Raw genomic sequence first — 15419 nt, 5'->3', positions numbered from 1 at the left:
GAGACTCAAAAGCCTGTTTCAGACTTCTTCCATTTACAGCCCGTTCTTTATGATTTGCGCTCTCATATTAAAGAGATTGTTCACTCAAATTACATTCTGCCATCGTTTATTCACCCTTGTGTCATTCCAAACTTGCATGACTTTCTTCTGCAGAACACAAAAGGAGAAAATGTAATGGCTGAATTCAATCAAATGACATTAAACAGTTACTCACTTTAATGATTATAAATAAGCACCCAAGAGATGTCATATAGTAGTCCTTGTGTTATATCTTATATAGTCTTCTAAATGCATATAATGACTTTGTTTTATATACGGATTAAAATGAAAGTTGTTTTTCACTCATTGAAATCATGATGTAAACAGCCCTGAATCGGTTATGGCAGCAATGTCGATAAGATCAAACCTTGTCGGTTCTTGCACATTTAGTAACTAAACATCATGTCTCAAGAACCAATGAGTTTTGATGTTATCAGTTTCGCCACCAAATTGGATTCAGAGCTGTTTGCATAATTTATCAATGATTTGATTTGATTTTTTTTAACCACGATGTATCGTGCCACGAAACACCGTTGTACCTCTACTGAGTTCTGAAACTCTATAATCTGAAACTGTAATGTCTGTGCAAGGTGATCGAGTATAACCCATCTCAGTGTCTGGACTGGTTGGCGGTGCAGACTCCTCGTAATAAACTGGCTCACAGCTGGGTTCTGCAGAACATGGAGAACTGGGTGGAGAGATTTCTGCTGGCACACAACTACCCTCGTGTCCGCACATGTAAGAACACACCTTTATTTTACATAGACACATATATGGGGAGAAGCTCAAACACAGTCTCTATGCATGGCCAGGAAAGAAAATGATTTGAAAACAACGCCACGCTTAAAAATGTATGAATGTAATTGCATTTGATAACAAAAAATATGCCACTTGGTTTGATATTTTGTGATCTAATGCTCCCCTCTGTTTCTCTGTCCTAGCTGCGGCATATCTTCTGGTCTCTCTCATCCCGAGTAACTCGTTTCGTCAGATGTTTCGCTCCACGCGCTCTCTTCACATCCCGACGCGAGACCTCCCGCTGAGTCCCGACACCACTGTGGTTCTGCACCAGGTGTATAACCTGCTGCTGGGTCTGCTGGGTCGTGCCAAACTTTACGTGGACGTGCCCGTGCACGGGACTACCAAACTGGTGCAGTACTTCAGCTTCATGACCTACTGCCTCATCTCCAAAACTGAGAAGCTCATGTTCTCCAGCTACTTCATGGACCTCTGGAACCTCTTCCAGGTATTTTACGCACACATGAAGAGACACTGAATGTTGGAGTAATTGACATTGTCGCTGGTGTTCCTTTAAATATGCAAGGTTTATTCAAGAGCTCAGCTTTATTCTGGATGAAGAATAAATAATGAATGAAGAGTGGATGATGAAAATCTTTGGTGTTTTGAAAACGTTAAAGTACAGTTCTCAACTGGGCTGGGCTATATACACCATTTCAAAGACGTAAACCATAACAAAGGACTGCACATGTCTTGTGGAAGCATTTCCATTTAGCAGCTTTTTTATAAACCCGAACTCTCAAAATAAAATGACTACTTTCACATACCTTGAGAGTCTAGCTAAAACAGAACAAATACGATACATGCAAAAAATAAATAAACATTGAAGAGTCATTACTGGATCCTTTTAAGTCAACACATTTTCTCAGAGAACAAACATTTCCAGTGACTTATCCAGACTTGTTGTTGATACTGAGCGTGTCTACGTGAGAGAGGTGATGAAAGTGTATCGTAGTTTAGATGCTCATGCTTGCTTAGGTCAGGAGAATTGGATCGCTCCTGTTATAATCAATGAAGCTGTAAGTGTGTGTCTTGCAGACAAGGTAAGTTTTTTATTTTTTTTTTTTATTTTATTATAATAAAAGACTTTCCTGGTGTGTCTTTTTCTTCTGCGCTAGCTTTTATACTTCTCAAGCTACTGTTGACTTTTCTATGACTATTTGCTTACGTTCCTCAATTCTGTCATTTTGGATAAAAGCATCTGCTAAATGAAGATGTAAATAACTTGCGCAGCTTCATTTATTATAATGAATACACGTTACATTTATATAGCGCTTTTCTGACTACACTCAAAGCACTTTACACAGTGAACAAGGGACTCTCCTCAACCACCACCAGTGTGCAGCATCCACCTGGATGATGCGATGGCAGCCATAGTGCGTCAGTACGCTCACCACACACCAGCTATTGGTGGAGAGGAGAGAGTGGAGTGATACAGCCAATTCATGAAATGGGATTATTAGGGGGCCATGATTGAGAAGGGCCAGTGGGGGGAATTTTGCCAGGACACCAGGGTTACACCCCCTACTCTTTTTGAGAAGTGTTCTGGGATTTTTAATGCCCACAGAGAGTCAGGAACTCGGTTTTATGTCTCATCCGAAGGACCTTTTTACAGTATAGTGTACTGTATATACAGTATACTATACTGGGGCATTAGGACCCACAAAGACCGCACCCCCTGCTGGCCTCCCTAATACCTCTGTTATTATAGAGGTATTATAATAATATCAACAGTCTGTCGACAGTTCTGGGTTATAGTAGGGGCTATCTATATTCACTCTGAGAGCCCGTAAAGAAATAGTCTGACTTAATTAGCCAGCTAAACTCTACCTATCAAACTTACTATTAGTTTGTGAAAACGTTGTTCACCTTCCAGAAATAAGACAGTGCTACAGTTAGTACTGCACATACCTCGCTTCACTGCTGCGGTTCATGCGTCCATTTGTGGTTGCTCTTTTGGCAATCTAAACACTTTTATTTACGTTAGTTCCAGACATCTAGGGAGCATCCAACCACTGAACAACATGGTCCAAATTTTAATAATGACATTCTATGACAACTAATGGTCAAATACGTCACTTCCTTAAACCAACGAACCGTCCTTGAAGTGGTCTATACTGTAGTTAATATATATATATACATTTTTTTTTTTTTTTTTTTTTTCCAATAAATTATTTGAAAAAGGAGATTACAATTTTTTCCAGGAACCATCATGTGGAACAAACAGCCATTGTTACCAAGTAGATTTAACATTTTCAATGCAAAAAGTAAAATATTGATATAAAAATCTGTGTAAGGCATGATTTCCAGTATAATTTTCAATTAATGAACAAAAGGAAGAATGATATAAAGTACTTTTCTTTTAAATGCCCCAATTTAGCAGTACTTAGTAATAAACAGCAATATTTACATGTATTTTAACTGGAGCTGTCAATCGATAATTTTTAATTTAATACATGATATGCTGATTAATCAAATGAATCGCATATATAAATATTTGCTGAGAGAGCCCCTCAAATACCAATAATTCTATATATATAATGATTAATTATATTTAAACAATTATAAATATAATACATAGTAAAAACAAATATAATATAATTACTAAAATGCATTACATGATTGTGGCAGACAAGTAAAGCATTGATAAGACAGAAAGTGGCTTTAGAAGGCAGTATATTGTTTATTTTCATATTATCGAACATAAGTCTATCATTGGCCTACAGTCCACAGCAATCTATTTTGCAACTGAATTGTCAGTCTGTCTGAGATAGATTTATCATAAGGACTTTCTAAGGATGCATCAATGTAAACCTACTTCAGACGGACGTGTCCAGCTGCGTTTGAACGAAAGAACGCATTCGACCTGAGTGTAGTGTGGTTTGTTCTCTACAGCTGGAGTTTCGCTTACTGCCCCCTGCTGAAAACAGGTGGTACTTCAAGCTTAAATTGCTCCAGTGGTGAAATATTCCTTATTATGAAGGTGGCATGATTGATTGCATTATTTTTTTATATACTGAATTGCACTGAATTAATGCGTTAAATTGACAGCCCTAATTTTAACTAGAACTTTTTAAAGCATATAAAATGTCACACAGAGACTTCCATGAACATTTTGAGTTGAGATACCAACAAATCTTTAAATCTGTGTTTTGAACCGATTCATTGGCATGGACAGTTTAAACTGATTCATGGAAATTAATTGAACTTCTAATTCTTAGCACCATTTTTGCTAAAGTTACTCTCTTGATTTTACACCAAATTAATGTGACCAACTGTGATATTCTTGTCCACCTTTATGATGTATATTTCAGCGTAAATTCGAACTATTACATCCTGTTTTATTTAATCACCTGTCAACCATTCTCTCTCTCTGTGTTTTCAGCCCAAGTTGTCAGAGCCAGCGATTGCCACGAATCACAACAAACAGGCTCTTCTGTCGTTTTGGTATAATGTGTGTGTGGACTGCAACGAGAACGTCCGTCTCATTGTTCAAAACCCCGTGGTCACTAAAAACATCGCATTCAACTACATCCTGGCAGATCATGACGATCAGGAGGTGGTGCTGTTCAACCGCGGGATGCTGCCGGCGTACTATGCAATACTGCGCATGTGCTGCGAGCAGTCGCCTGCCTTCACCCGGCAGCTGGCATCTCACCAGAACATCCAGTGGGCCTTCAAAAACCTCACGCCCCATGCCAGCCAGTACCCAGGGGTGGGTACTCCTATGTCTCCCTGTTACTATAGTGTTCTTTTTTTGTTTTTTGTCTGGAATCCCTTTACCGTTGAACATCCCTGTCACATAGACAATTTTTATGTCTATTTAACCCTCCTATTTTCTTAGGGTCATTTTTGACTCGGAACAGGTAAAGAATGTTGTGACTTGATCAAGACCATCACAACAAATAAAACAAAAACGAAAATGTATTTTTGTATATAATTATGTGAAATAAGAATTTTAATTTGATAAATTTAATGGGTCAATTTTGACCCATATTGGAAGAACCAGTTTTGACCTTTCACCTTCAGACTTTCTGGATGTTTTACAGCTTGAAATAATTTTTTGTAAATATATGAATTAAATTTGACCAAAAAATATTTAACAAGCCTTAGATTCTTGCATTCAAGAATTTATGCATTTTGAATGGTTTTCAGTATGGGTCAAAATGACCCGAAGGACAAAAGTAGGGTGCAGATTCTTAAACTATAGGAGATTTAATGTTTATTGCTAGAAAAATCCATTAACACAACATGTTATCTCTCTCTTTGTGTCTGTAGGCGGTGGAGGAGTTGTTTAACCTGATGCAGTTGTTTGTGGCTCAGAGGCCTGATATGAGAGAGGAAGAACTGGAGGACGTGAAACAGTTCAAGAAAACCACCATCAGCTGTTACCTGCGCTGTCTGGACGGACGCTCCTGTTGGACCACACTCATCAGGTACAGACACACAAATACACACCTCACATTTAGGTCTGGCTCCACTCCGGTAGAGAGCACCCACGTTTCACATCCTATTAAATTCCTTATGGATATGAATAGAATCACGTCCCGCCCTACTTTTTTCTCGTTAAATATTTTAGCCCAGAAATACGGCACATTAAAAGGTAAAATAGGTCTCAAATGTCATTTCATGTTCACTTAATAAAAAATAAAAAAAATAAAAAAAATGTTCTTTCATACTAAATCTCTGTCAGTGCCTTCCGGATACTGCTGGAGAATGATGAAGATCGGTTGCTGGTGGTGTTTAACAGAGGCCTCATCCTTATGACTGAGGTATTCATACACATTCAGTCTCTTGTGATTAAACTATTTATTGTCTTTGAATGTAATGAACGATTAAATACGTCTGTGTCTGCAGTCATTCAACACCCTTCACATGATGTACCATGAGGCCACAGCGTGTCATGTGACAGGAGATCTAGTGGAGCTGCTCTCCATCTTTCTGTCAGTTTTAAAGGCAACACGGCCCTACATGCAGCGCAAAGGTATTACATTTTTCACAATCCACCACACCACAAAACAGAGTTACCTCATTACCCGTAATGCACCCTAACATCTTATATAAGGGTACTGCACTTGACTTTACAGTTACGTGGAAATGGTTAGGGCTACCTTATATAGGAAGCATATTTACTTAAAAACATACAACTACAGTAACTCTTAATGACAATATCAGATTACTGTCTATCTTCTTTTGCAAATGCATCTATGACAAAATGACACAAATGTTAATTTCTTGACTTTACTGTGTAAAATGTATGCTTAACCAGGTGATGCAACAAGATTCATGCACCAAGTCATTTTTCTGAACGCAGCAATGCTGCGAGAGAGAAAAAACTCCCATCCAATCAAATTTGATGTTTATCTAACAGTTATGTGGATTAAAAGAATAGTTCAACTAAACATTTAAATTCTCTCATCATTTACTCACCTTCATGCCATCCCAGATGTGTATGACTCCAGTCTGGCCACTCTGCCATAAAGCTCAGATTGGTGGAGTGTTGCAGTGATGGTTGTCCTTCTGCAAGTTTCTCCCATCTCCACACATGATCTCTGGAGCTCAACCAGAGTGACCATCAGGTTCTTGGCCACCTCTCTTACCAAAGGCCCTTCTCCCCCGATTGCTCAGTTTGGCCGGGCGGCCAGCTCTAGAAAGAGTCCTGGTTGTTTCAAACTTCTTCCATTTAAGAATTATGGAGGCCACTGTGCTCTTGGGAAACTTCAATGCAGCCAAAACATTTTTGTAGCCTTCCCCAGATCTGTGCCTCAACACAATCCTGTCTCTGAGCTCTGCAGGCAGTTCCTTTGACCTCATGGCTTGGATTTTGCTCTGATATGAATTTTCAGCTGTGAGACCTTATATAGACAGGTGTGTGCTTTTCCAAATCATGTCCAATCAATTGAATTTGCCACAAGTGGACTCCAATCAAAGTGTAGAAACATCTCAAAGATGATCCAGAGAAATGGGATGCACCTGAACTAAATTTCAAGTGTCATAGCAAAGGGTCTGAATACTTACATTATATTTTTATTTTTTTTGTCATTATGGGGTATGGAGTGTAGATTGATGTGAAAAAAATTTAAAGCATTTTAGCATAAGGCTGCAACATGAAAAAAATAAAGGGGTCTGAATACTTTCTGAATGCACTGTAACTCCTTTTTCACTGAACATCTTGCCTTTGCAGTCTCTCGGCATGATTATGATTTCAAGCTCGATTACACTTCCTAGTGCTTGACACATGCGCAGAGCGCTAGATGGCACTATAGGAAGTGTAATTGAGCTTAAAATAATTATCGCCAAGGAGTCTGATTTGCTGATTTCATTATTTACAGTGAAAAATAAGTTATATTTTGGTCACCTAAAACCGATTAGATCACTTCAGAAGACTGGAGCCTTACAGTCAGGCCTGTCGTGATTATTAAATAACCGTCTGATTGCGGTTATTTCATCTAACCGTGGTTATTTGAGACAACCGCAATTATTGGGCATTCAAATTCCAATCACATTTTAATGCCCAATTAAGTGAATTTTAAGCGAATATACTGTATATATGCCATGAACGTGCGTGGAGTTCAATAGAATTACAAGTCCGAGCATCTCTGAGACGCATCGCGGCGGTCAACCGGCTTCTGTCCAGAAGAGCGTGTGCTGTCAGCAGAGGCTCATGCCAAACTCCTGCGTAAATATAAATGAACAAGTATAAACCTTGATAGTGAACGCAGAGCACTCCAGTTTCACTTTAAATGATCGTGTAATGGCATATGTTCTGGTTCATACACACAGTGTTAATGATATGCAGTGACAGAGGAGACGCACACTTACTCTATTTCTGTGGAGTGATAAACTGATAAAACGAAATCTCAAAGGTTTTGCTTCATGATAAAATAAGGGCTCGTGGGTTTAATCAGAGCATTAAAATAACATGCAAAAGGAAATAAATATTTTACTATTGCATAGTGTAATAAAAATGTTATATAAATATAATATATATATATATATATATATATATATATATATATATATATATATATATAAAATATATTTTATTTTTTATTAAAACAATTATAAAATATGAGTTCAAAAAACAAGTGTAAATGTAAAATTGACCAAAACTAAAGTTGACCAATAAGAGATTTTTATATATATATTTTTTTTTTGTTTTTTTGTTTTGTTTTTTTTTGTTTTTTTAAGTATTTAGAAATATTTTGATATTTAAAGCATACATTTTCATGTTATTCATAAGTTTTTAAATCCTTAAAAGAAAATCATAGTTTATCCCTCTTTTATTATTTGATTTATATATTTGAAGTTAAATATGTAAAAATGACTTCTTAAGGTGTATGAAGCACACATGCAGAAACAAAGCACACATTAAAAAAATATGACCGTTTATATGACAATTAATCGTGAAAGCCCTTAACGAGACAATTAATCGTCACAGCCCTAAAACAGACAATCATCATAAACGCAATTATTGGTTTGACAATTAATCTTCAGCTAAATATCATAATCGTGACAACCCTACTTACAGATTACTTTTATGCTGCCTTTATGTGCTTTTTGGAGCTTCAAAGTTCTAGTCACCATTCATTTGCATCATATGGACCTACAGAGCTGAGATATTCTTCTAAAAATCTTCATTTTGTTCTGCTGGAGAAAGAAAGTTAAACACATCTGGGATGGCATGAGGGTGAATAAATGATGAGAGAATTTTGGTTTTTGGGTGAACTATCCCTTAAACTTGTGTTGAACCCGGAACATTCCTTTAATGTACAAGAAATTTGTTGCATATCATTTTATCGATTCATACCTGCTTTGGACACTGTTTTACACTGACTCCAAAACCTTCAATAGCTGCCAATATGATTTCTCTGTGTAGATGTGAAGCAGGCTCTGATCCAGTGGCAGGAAAGGATTGATTTTGCTCATAAGCTGCTAACACTCCTCAACTCGTACAGTCCACCAGAGCTGAGGAACGCCTGTCTGGGTGAGTTGCCTTTACAATGCAGTACTCAAAGTACAAAAACTGCAGTACACTCCATGACATAGTTTAAAGGAAACCAGCATCTTAAAGCTATGTCTGTGTGTCTGTTCTCGTCCTCAGATGTGCTGAAGGAGCTGGTGCTGTTGAGTCCTCATGACTTCTTGCACACACTCGTGCCCTTCCTGCAACACAACCACTGCACCTATCACCATAGCAACATCCCAAGTGAGTCAAACCATAACACTTACAGCCATAATAATCAATATCATGACTTCATGCCTGTTTAGGTGGGCAGAGTAGAGTGGTAAATGTTGTTTCTCATTGTAATATCACTTTAATGTATGTTTTTAGCATTGTTGCATGACACTTTTTGTTTTCCGTGTGTTTGTAGTGTCATTTGGGCCGTATCTGCCCTGTAGAGAAAACATTAAACTGATGGGAGGAAAGAACAATATTCGGCCACCCAGGCCTGAACTCAACATGTGCCTGCTGCCATCAATGGTGGAGACCAGCAAAGTGTGTATGACCGGGAATTCAGCTCAAGGAAAATAATTTTTCACTGTCGGCTTTAGTTCATGTGTGTCTTTTGCGTTTCCTGTAGGGTAAAGATGAGGTTTATGACAGGATGCTGTTGGACTACTTCCTGTCATATCATCAGTTCATTCACCTGCTCTGTCGAGTCGCCATCAACTGCGAGAAGTTCACAGAGACTCTCGTCAAACTCAGTAAGAGCCCATTCGCTCTGTGTGTGTGAGTGTGAGTGTGTGTGTGTGTTTGAGTGTGTGTGCTGATGTTTTTTTATTCATGTGTATACAGGTGTGTTGATTGCATATGAAGGACTTCCTCTGCACTTGGCTCTCTTTCCAAAACTATGGACAGAACTTTCTCAATCTCAGGTATGATATTTTGTCATATACATACTGTAAATACTCTATCTGTCTCTCTCTCTCACACCCACACACACACACACACATACACAAAATCTTATAGTCTCGCTTCTCTCTCTTGTGTGTAAGTGTGCGATGGCTCAGTCGTGTGTGAAGCTGTTGTGTGAGGATCCGGCATTTGGAGAGTACATGAAGTGTATCCTGATGGACGAGAGGACTTTCCTCAACAACAACATCGCCTACTCTTTCCTCACCTGCTTCTTAAACAAGGTGAATACACAGAAATCAAGATGGATGTTGATGAGCTCCAGAAATGACAAAAAGCACCATAAAAAAGTAGTGCATATGTTGTATTCACTGAATTCTTATGTCATAAAATGTCTTTGAGGAACAGACCCAAATTCAAGCTGTCAAATCTCTGCAAACTTTACATTAATAGACTTTAAAGTATGTATTGTATGCACTCATTTTATGGTGCTTTTTTATTATTTTTGGAGCTTGACAGTGTCTGACCTCTCTGTAGGGGTTCTGGAACAACATGAGGGTGGGAAAAAATGATGACAGAATTTTCCTTTTTGTGTGAAACTTTTTTTTGGTTCAGTTTTGGCAGCATTTTCTAGTTTTAGTATAGTTCATTTGTATTTTAGTTTTAGTATTTAATGGCTGACAAAGTTAACTGATGATGAAAATGTTTTCATTTAGTTTTTTATTTTTGCATTTTTTATGTTAAAGTTTTCATTTTTTGTTTTAATTTCTATTTTAGATAACAAATGTTTTCATTTAGTTTTTATTTAGGGCCCAAGCACTGAAAGTACAGAGGCTCTGCTGTTCTTCTAAGGATTATTAGGGCCCAAGCACTGAAAGTACAGAGGCCCTATTGTTCTTCCAAAGATTCTTATTATTCTTTTCAAGGTTTTCAGTACTTTTGGGGTACTTAACATGCTTAAACTCTTGAAAGTTTGCACTCACATCAGAGTCGTCTGCCATTAGGGCTGGGCAAAGGTGCATGGGGGGGATATGTAGTGCCACCTAGAAGATGGACATGTTCAGGGGGCTCCTGTACATATATAGATCTCATCAAGCTGGACAAATTTTGCACTTACAGTCATAAGCTCCGCCAAACAGGAAGTTGAACATTTTGGATTGTTTGGATTTTGTTTGAAAAATGCATGCTCTGGAATTTGAAATACTCCTAGGGATTTCATGTTACAGGTACCAAATGTGGGCGACATCATGCCAAGACATTGACGATGCTATATTGTGAACGGATTTTGATATATCGAACGGTGTTGCCATGGCGATGTGATAAAGTAACGTCGAAAAAGGAACTTCCTTATATCTTCTGTGTGCTTTGTATGATTTGGATGAAAATTCTGCTGTTTGTTTGGTAATGGGGTCTGATCACATTGATGTGGCCACCAACTGGCAGTAGGAAGTATGGCACTTTTAACAGACTTTGAAATAGCCCTCTTATGTTTACATTAATTGCTTCAAAATTCTTTAGAATAATGTCAAGACACTGCTGATGTAAATTTGTAAAGGGATATTTGATATTTTAAATACTGTTGCCATGGCAACACATTAATTTTTATTATTCCTTCCTATAATTGGATGTTTTTGAGGCATTTGGCATGCTTAAAATTTCATGAAATTTTGCACACATGGTTAGGGTTAGTGTTAGGTCAGAGTCGTTGGCCATTAGGTCTGGCCAAAAGTTCACGCATGGGCGTGTAGGGGGGAGCTCTGTAGCATCCCCTTTAAAATAGGTGTGTAAGACGGCCTCTGTAGCACCCCCATTTTCACCCACAGTCACCAAATTTGGTACATATATAGTTCTCTTCAAGCCGGACAGCTTTCATAAGTATAGTCATTAGGTCTGCCCAACAGGAAGATTTTTTTGAATATTGCAGTCTCTGAACATTTAAATACTCCTAGGTGATTGGGGCCTGGGTAGCTCAGTGGTAAAATACGCTGGCTACCACCCCTGGAGTTCGCTAGTTTGAATCCCAGGGTGTGCTGAGTGACTCCAGCCAGGTCTCGTAAGCAACCAAATTGGCCCAGTTGCTAGGGAGGGTAGAGTCACTTGGGGTAACCTCCTCGTGGTCGCTATAATGTGGTTTGTTGAATTTGAAATTGAAATTGTTGCGCATGGTGAATTGTGCCTGGTTGCCGCGGTGGATGGCGTGAAGCCTCCACACGCGCTATGTCTCCGTGGCAACGCGCTCAACAAGCCATGTGATAAGATGCGCGGGTTGACTGTCTCAGACGCGGAGGCAACTGGGATTCGTCCTCCGCCACCCGGACTGAGGCGAATCACTATGCGACCACGAGGACTTAGAGCGCATTGGAAATTGGGCATTCCAAAATGGGACAAAAAGGGGAAAAATCCCCCCCCAAAAATAAAAATAAAAAATACTCCTAGGTGATTCATGAGACTGTCACCACATTTAGACAACATTATGCCAAGACATTGAAGATGCTAAATTGTGAACAGATTATGATATATCAAACGGTGTTGTCATGGCGAGGCATTAATGGCGAAAAATAGGAAACAGGAAATGTCTCGTATCATCTGTGTGCAATGTGTGATTTAGATCAAAATTTAGATATATGTTTAGTCTTGGGGGCTAATCACATGGATTTGACTATTTTGGGTCACGGCCATAGTGCCACCACCTGGCAGCAGGAAGTGTGGCTCTTACAACAGACTTTAAAATAGTCCTTTTATATTTACCCAAATTGCTTCGAAATTTTTTTGAATAATGTCATATGCCAAATGCATGTGTCCAACTTGAATTGTTTTCCAAAAGCCACCAGGTGGAAATGGACCAGTTGTGCTTGGGCCCGTCATCGCTGCTTGCAGCTCTATTTTATTTTTTATTTTTATTTCAGTTAACGAAATTGTTTTCATTTAGTTTTCATTTGTAATTTTTATTTAGCAAAAATGCTTTTTTTTAGGTCATTTTTATTTTAGTTAACTAAAATGTTAACATTTAGGTTTTTTGTTTCAGTTTGTTTTTAGTTTTTCATTTTTATTTTTAAGTTCAGGAAATTTGTTCATTTAGTTTTTGTTTTAGCTTTCATTAACCATAAAAACACTGGTGTGTGTGCGTGCGTGCGTTTAGGTGCCGGTGCAAGTGTTATCAGGGCAGAGCTGTTCGAATCTCATCAATGTGTTGGTGACCAACCTACTGAACGAGTACCACAGTCTGCAGCCTGAACTGACCAATCAGAGAGCAGAGATCAGCAAGACCAGCAGCCTCCTCAACGCAGTCCGTACAGCCACCTCCTCACATCATGTCCACACTCCAGCTATCCATCACTCTTTTTTTTTTTAACTCTTTGTTTCTCTCTCTTCTTTCGGTGTTTTACAGGATCTGCAGGCGCTGGTGCTGATAGTGTCGGTTTACGCTCCTCAGCAGTTAGACCCGGCTTTAGGCCCGGCTTTACAGGAGCTGCTGTCTAAATGCAAACTGTGCCTGCAGCATCGCACCACATTAGAGATGGAGGCCAAGGAAAGCAAGGTCAAAGGTATCAATACATGCACAATCACAGACACTTGTAAATGCTAAACTCACTGTATTATAAAATAGATCGTTCTGGCTCTATAATCTGATTGAATGAACATCTAAGAATTAATTTACATCTAAGAATGCTTTAAAAATATTTCTCTGTGTCACTGTCAGTGGAAGAGGAGGGTGTAACTCCAGTGAAGCGCAGGCGAGTGAGCAGCAGTGCTGAAGATCGGCCAGCAGAGGGCAGCAGCAGCGCCTTTTGCCCACCCTCTACCTCCTCATTGGCTCCCTGCTCTGAGCAGAAGGCGGAGCCAGGCGAGGCGTTAACGCCAACCAGCACTTCAGACACTGAAACCCGAGACTCCTCCCTCATTGACCCAGGAACCGAGAATGACCCACCCACTCCCGACAGCGCATCACTCGAGGAGAAGAAAATGGATGCTTCATCATCGTCGTCATCTTCATCATCATCATCATCTTCCCTTCACGAAGCATTTAGTCGGACAGATGAAGCTCCACCCCAGATAGCAGGAAGAGAGGAGGAGGAAGATGGAAGTAAAGAACCACAAGAGCAGGAAGTAGAGCCAGAAAGAGAGGAAGTCCCCTCCACTTCCTCTGCTGACCCGACGCTTCTTCTCTCCAGTCTGTCGGATGCAGCCGAGGGGCGGAGTTGCTCACTCCAGGAGGCGGAGTCATACGGCCACGCCCTCTCACAGGGTGTTTTAAATCCAGCAGGGCCACAACAGGACGCTTTGGAAATACTCTGTTGCACAGTCGAGGCCACGATCGCGGTGGTTGCCAAACTTTCGAACGGGAAAGGGGGGTCACGCCCGCCACCTTTGTGACATTACTGTCGTGTCCCTCCTTTTTCTTATTCTTTTACCGTTCGCCACACATTTCAGTTTTGAGTCAGATTTGTCCTTTTGTTTTTTTTTGTTTTTTTGCCCTTTACACGCTTGCATCATTTGTTTCACGTTTCCGTGGCACTCTGGATATACATGTGGTTACCATGGTAACAGACATTTCCGTTGACGGGGAAATCAATTACACATTATCTCAAAATAAAGGAAAAATAACCAATATTAGCTGATACCTATTTTTCGCAAAGGGCAATTTCTTTTTTTAAAAAAGCGTAATTTTGTTTGGTTTATTTGTTTTTGAAGTGGTTTGATTTTTGAGGCTGCAGTGAAACAGGGAAAAGGTTTACAACGTTTTAGTCCCGTCAGTGCAAAGTTTAATTTGCGTTTTTATTCACGTGTATTATTATTATTATTATTATGATTGTCTCCTGTGCCAGTTTTGTACTTAAAGATGCGGGGCTGAAAATGGCCTTGCTGTGTTTTTGTTTCTTTGTGGTGGATATGAAAAACTATGTTTACTTGTACATTGAAAAGAAGAACGAACCACAAGAACCTTGATTCTGTAAAGAATCTTCTAGTTGTTGCCTGGCTTTGTAAATGAGATGGTTATATATATATATATATATATATATATATATATATATACATATATATACATATATATTCCTGTAAGATATATGTATACAGTATATAACCATTGAAGCACAGTATACTGTATATATAAATCTACTGTATATATACCTACATTGTGTATATAGAAACTTAACGGTGCTTTTTTTTCAGGCTCAGAACATTTGTGGCCTGAATTATTGCACATTTGTTGGAACAGCTCTCTATTTTATTTACCGAAATACATTCCATAATCTATTGGATGTCATTCTTGCATTCTCTGTATTTGATTTTTTTTCTCAGTCTTTCTGTTTTGATTTTATTTTAATATAGGATATAACTTAATAAAATTTTAATATGATTTAATTATGAACAGAGTCAAAAACCAGGTGTGTTGGTTTTGATTTTGTGTGTGTGTGAGAGTCTGTGTTTTGGGTGAATCTCCTGGGAATACTAGCGTACTGCTTACTACATACTGTGTAGTATAGAATGTATACTGGCTACTATTAGACTGGACTACTATTATACTACTAAATAATGCCAGTTTTGCTATTTTGGCATTTAGTAGTTTGATTATTCAGTTAAATAGAAATTTAAACATGCTGCATACTGCAGAAATGGAATGAGAAGTATGCTATTCAGAAAATACCCCAGGAAATCACACAACAACAAAAAAGTAATGTATATGCGGCAATAAACGTTTCAAAAAATAGTTACATTGTTACAT

The 15419-nt window shown here is 38.7% G+C and overlaps 1 protein-coding gene across 2 annotated transcripts in view; it reads left to right on the top strand.

Annotated features, from left to right (window-relative positions):
• LOC127444554 (ubiquitin carboxyl-terminal hydrolase 34-like) overlaps positions 1–14724 on the top strand; it is a 75212-nt gene extending 60488 nt beyond the window's left edge. For both annotated transcript variants that reach the window (XM_051703975.1, XM_051703974.1), the window contains exons 63-77: positions 630–777; positions 981–1285; positions 4223–4552; positions 5116–5273; positions 5531–5609; positions 5695–5821; positions 8717–8824; positions 8942–9046; positions 9213–9337; positions 9423–9546; positions 9638–9717; positions 9838–9978; positions 12834–12980; positions 13083–13239; positions 13395–14724. In XM_051703975.1, coding sequence (XP_051559935.1) covers positions 630–777; positions 981–1285; positions 4223–4552; positions 5116–5273; positions 5531–5609; positions 5695–5821; positions 8717–8824; positions 8942–9046; positions 9213–9337; positions 9423–9546; positions 9638–9717; positions 9838–9978; positions 12834–12980; positions 13083–13239; positions 13395–14068 — 2808 coding nt within the window. In that variant the 3' untranslated portion in view covers positions 14069–14724. The remainder of the gene's footprint in view (positions 1–629; positions 778–980; positions 1286–4222; positions 4553–5115; positions 5274–5530; positions 5610–5694; positions 5822–8716; positions 8825–8941; positions 9047–9212; positions 9338–9422; positions 9547–9637; positions 9718–9837; positions 9979–12833; positions 12981–13082; positions 13240–13394) is intronic.
• The last annotated feature ends 695 nt before the right edge of the window (positions 14725–15419 follow it).

The sequence above is a fragment of the Myxocyprinus asiaticus genome, chromosome 8 (assembly GCF_019703515.2).
Source record: "Myxocyprinus asiaticus isolate MX2 ecotype Aquarium Trade chromosome 8, UBuf_Myxa_2, whole genome shotgun sequence".
Classification (NCBI taxonomy): Eukaryota; Metazoa; Chordata; class Actinopteri; order Cypriniformes; family Catostomidae; genus Myxocyprinus; species Myxocyprinus asiaticus.
Note: the sequence above shows the minus strand (reverse complement) of the source record. Positions and strands in the feature narration are given on the sequence as shown.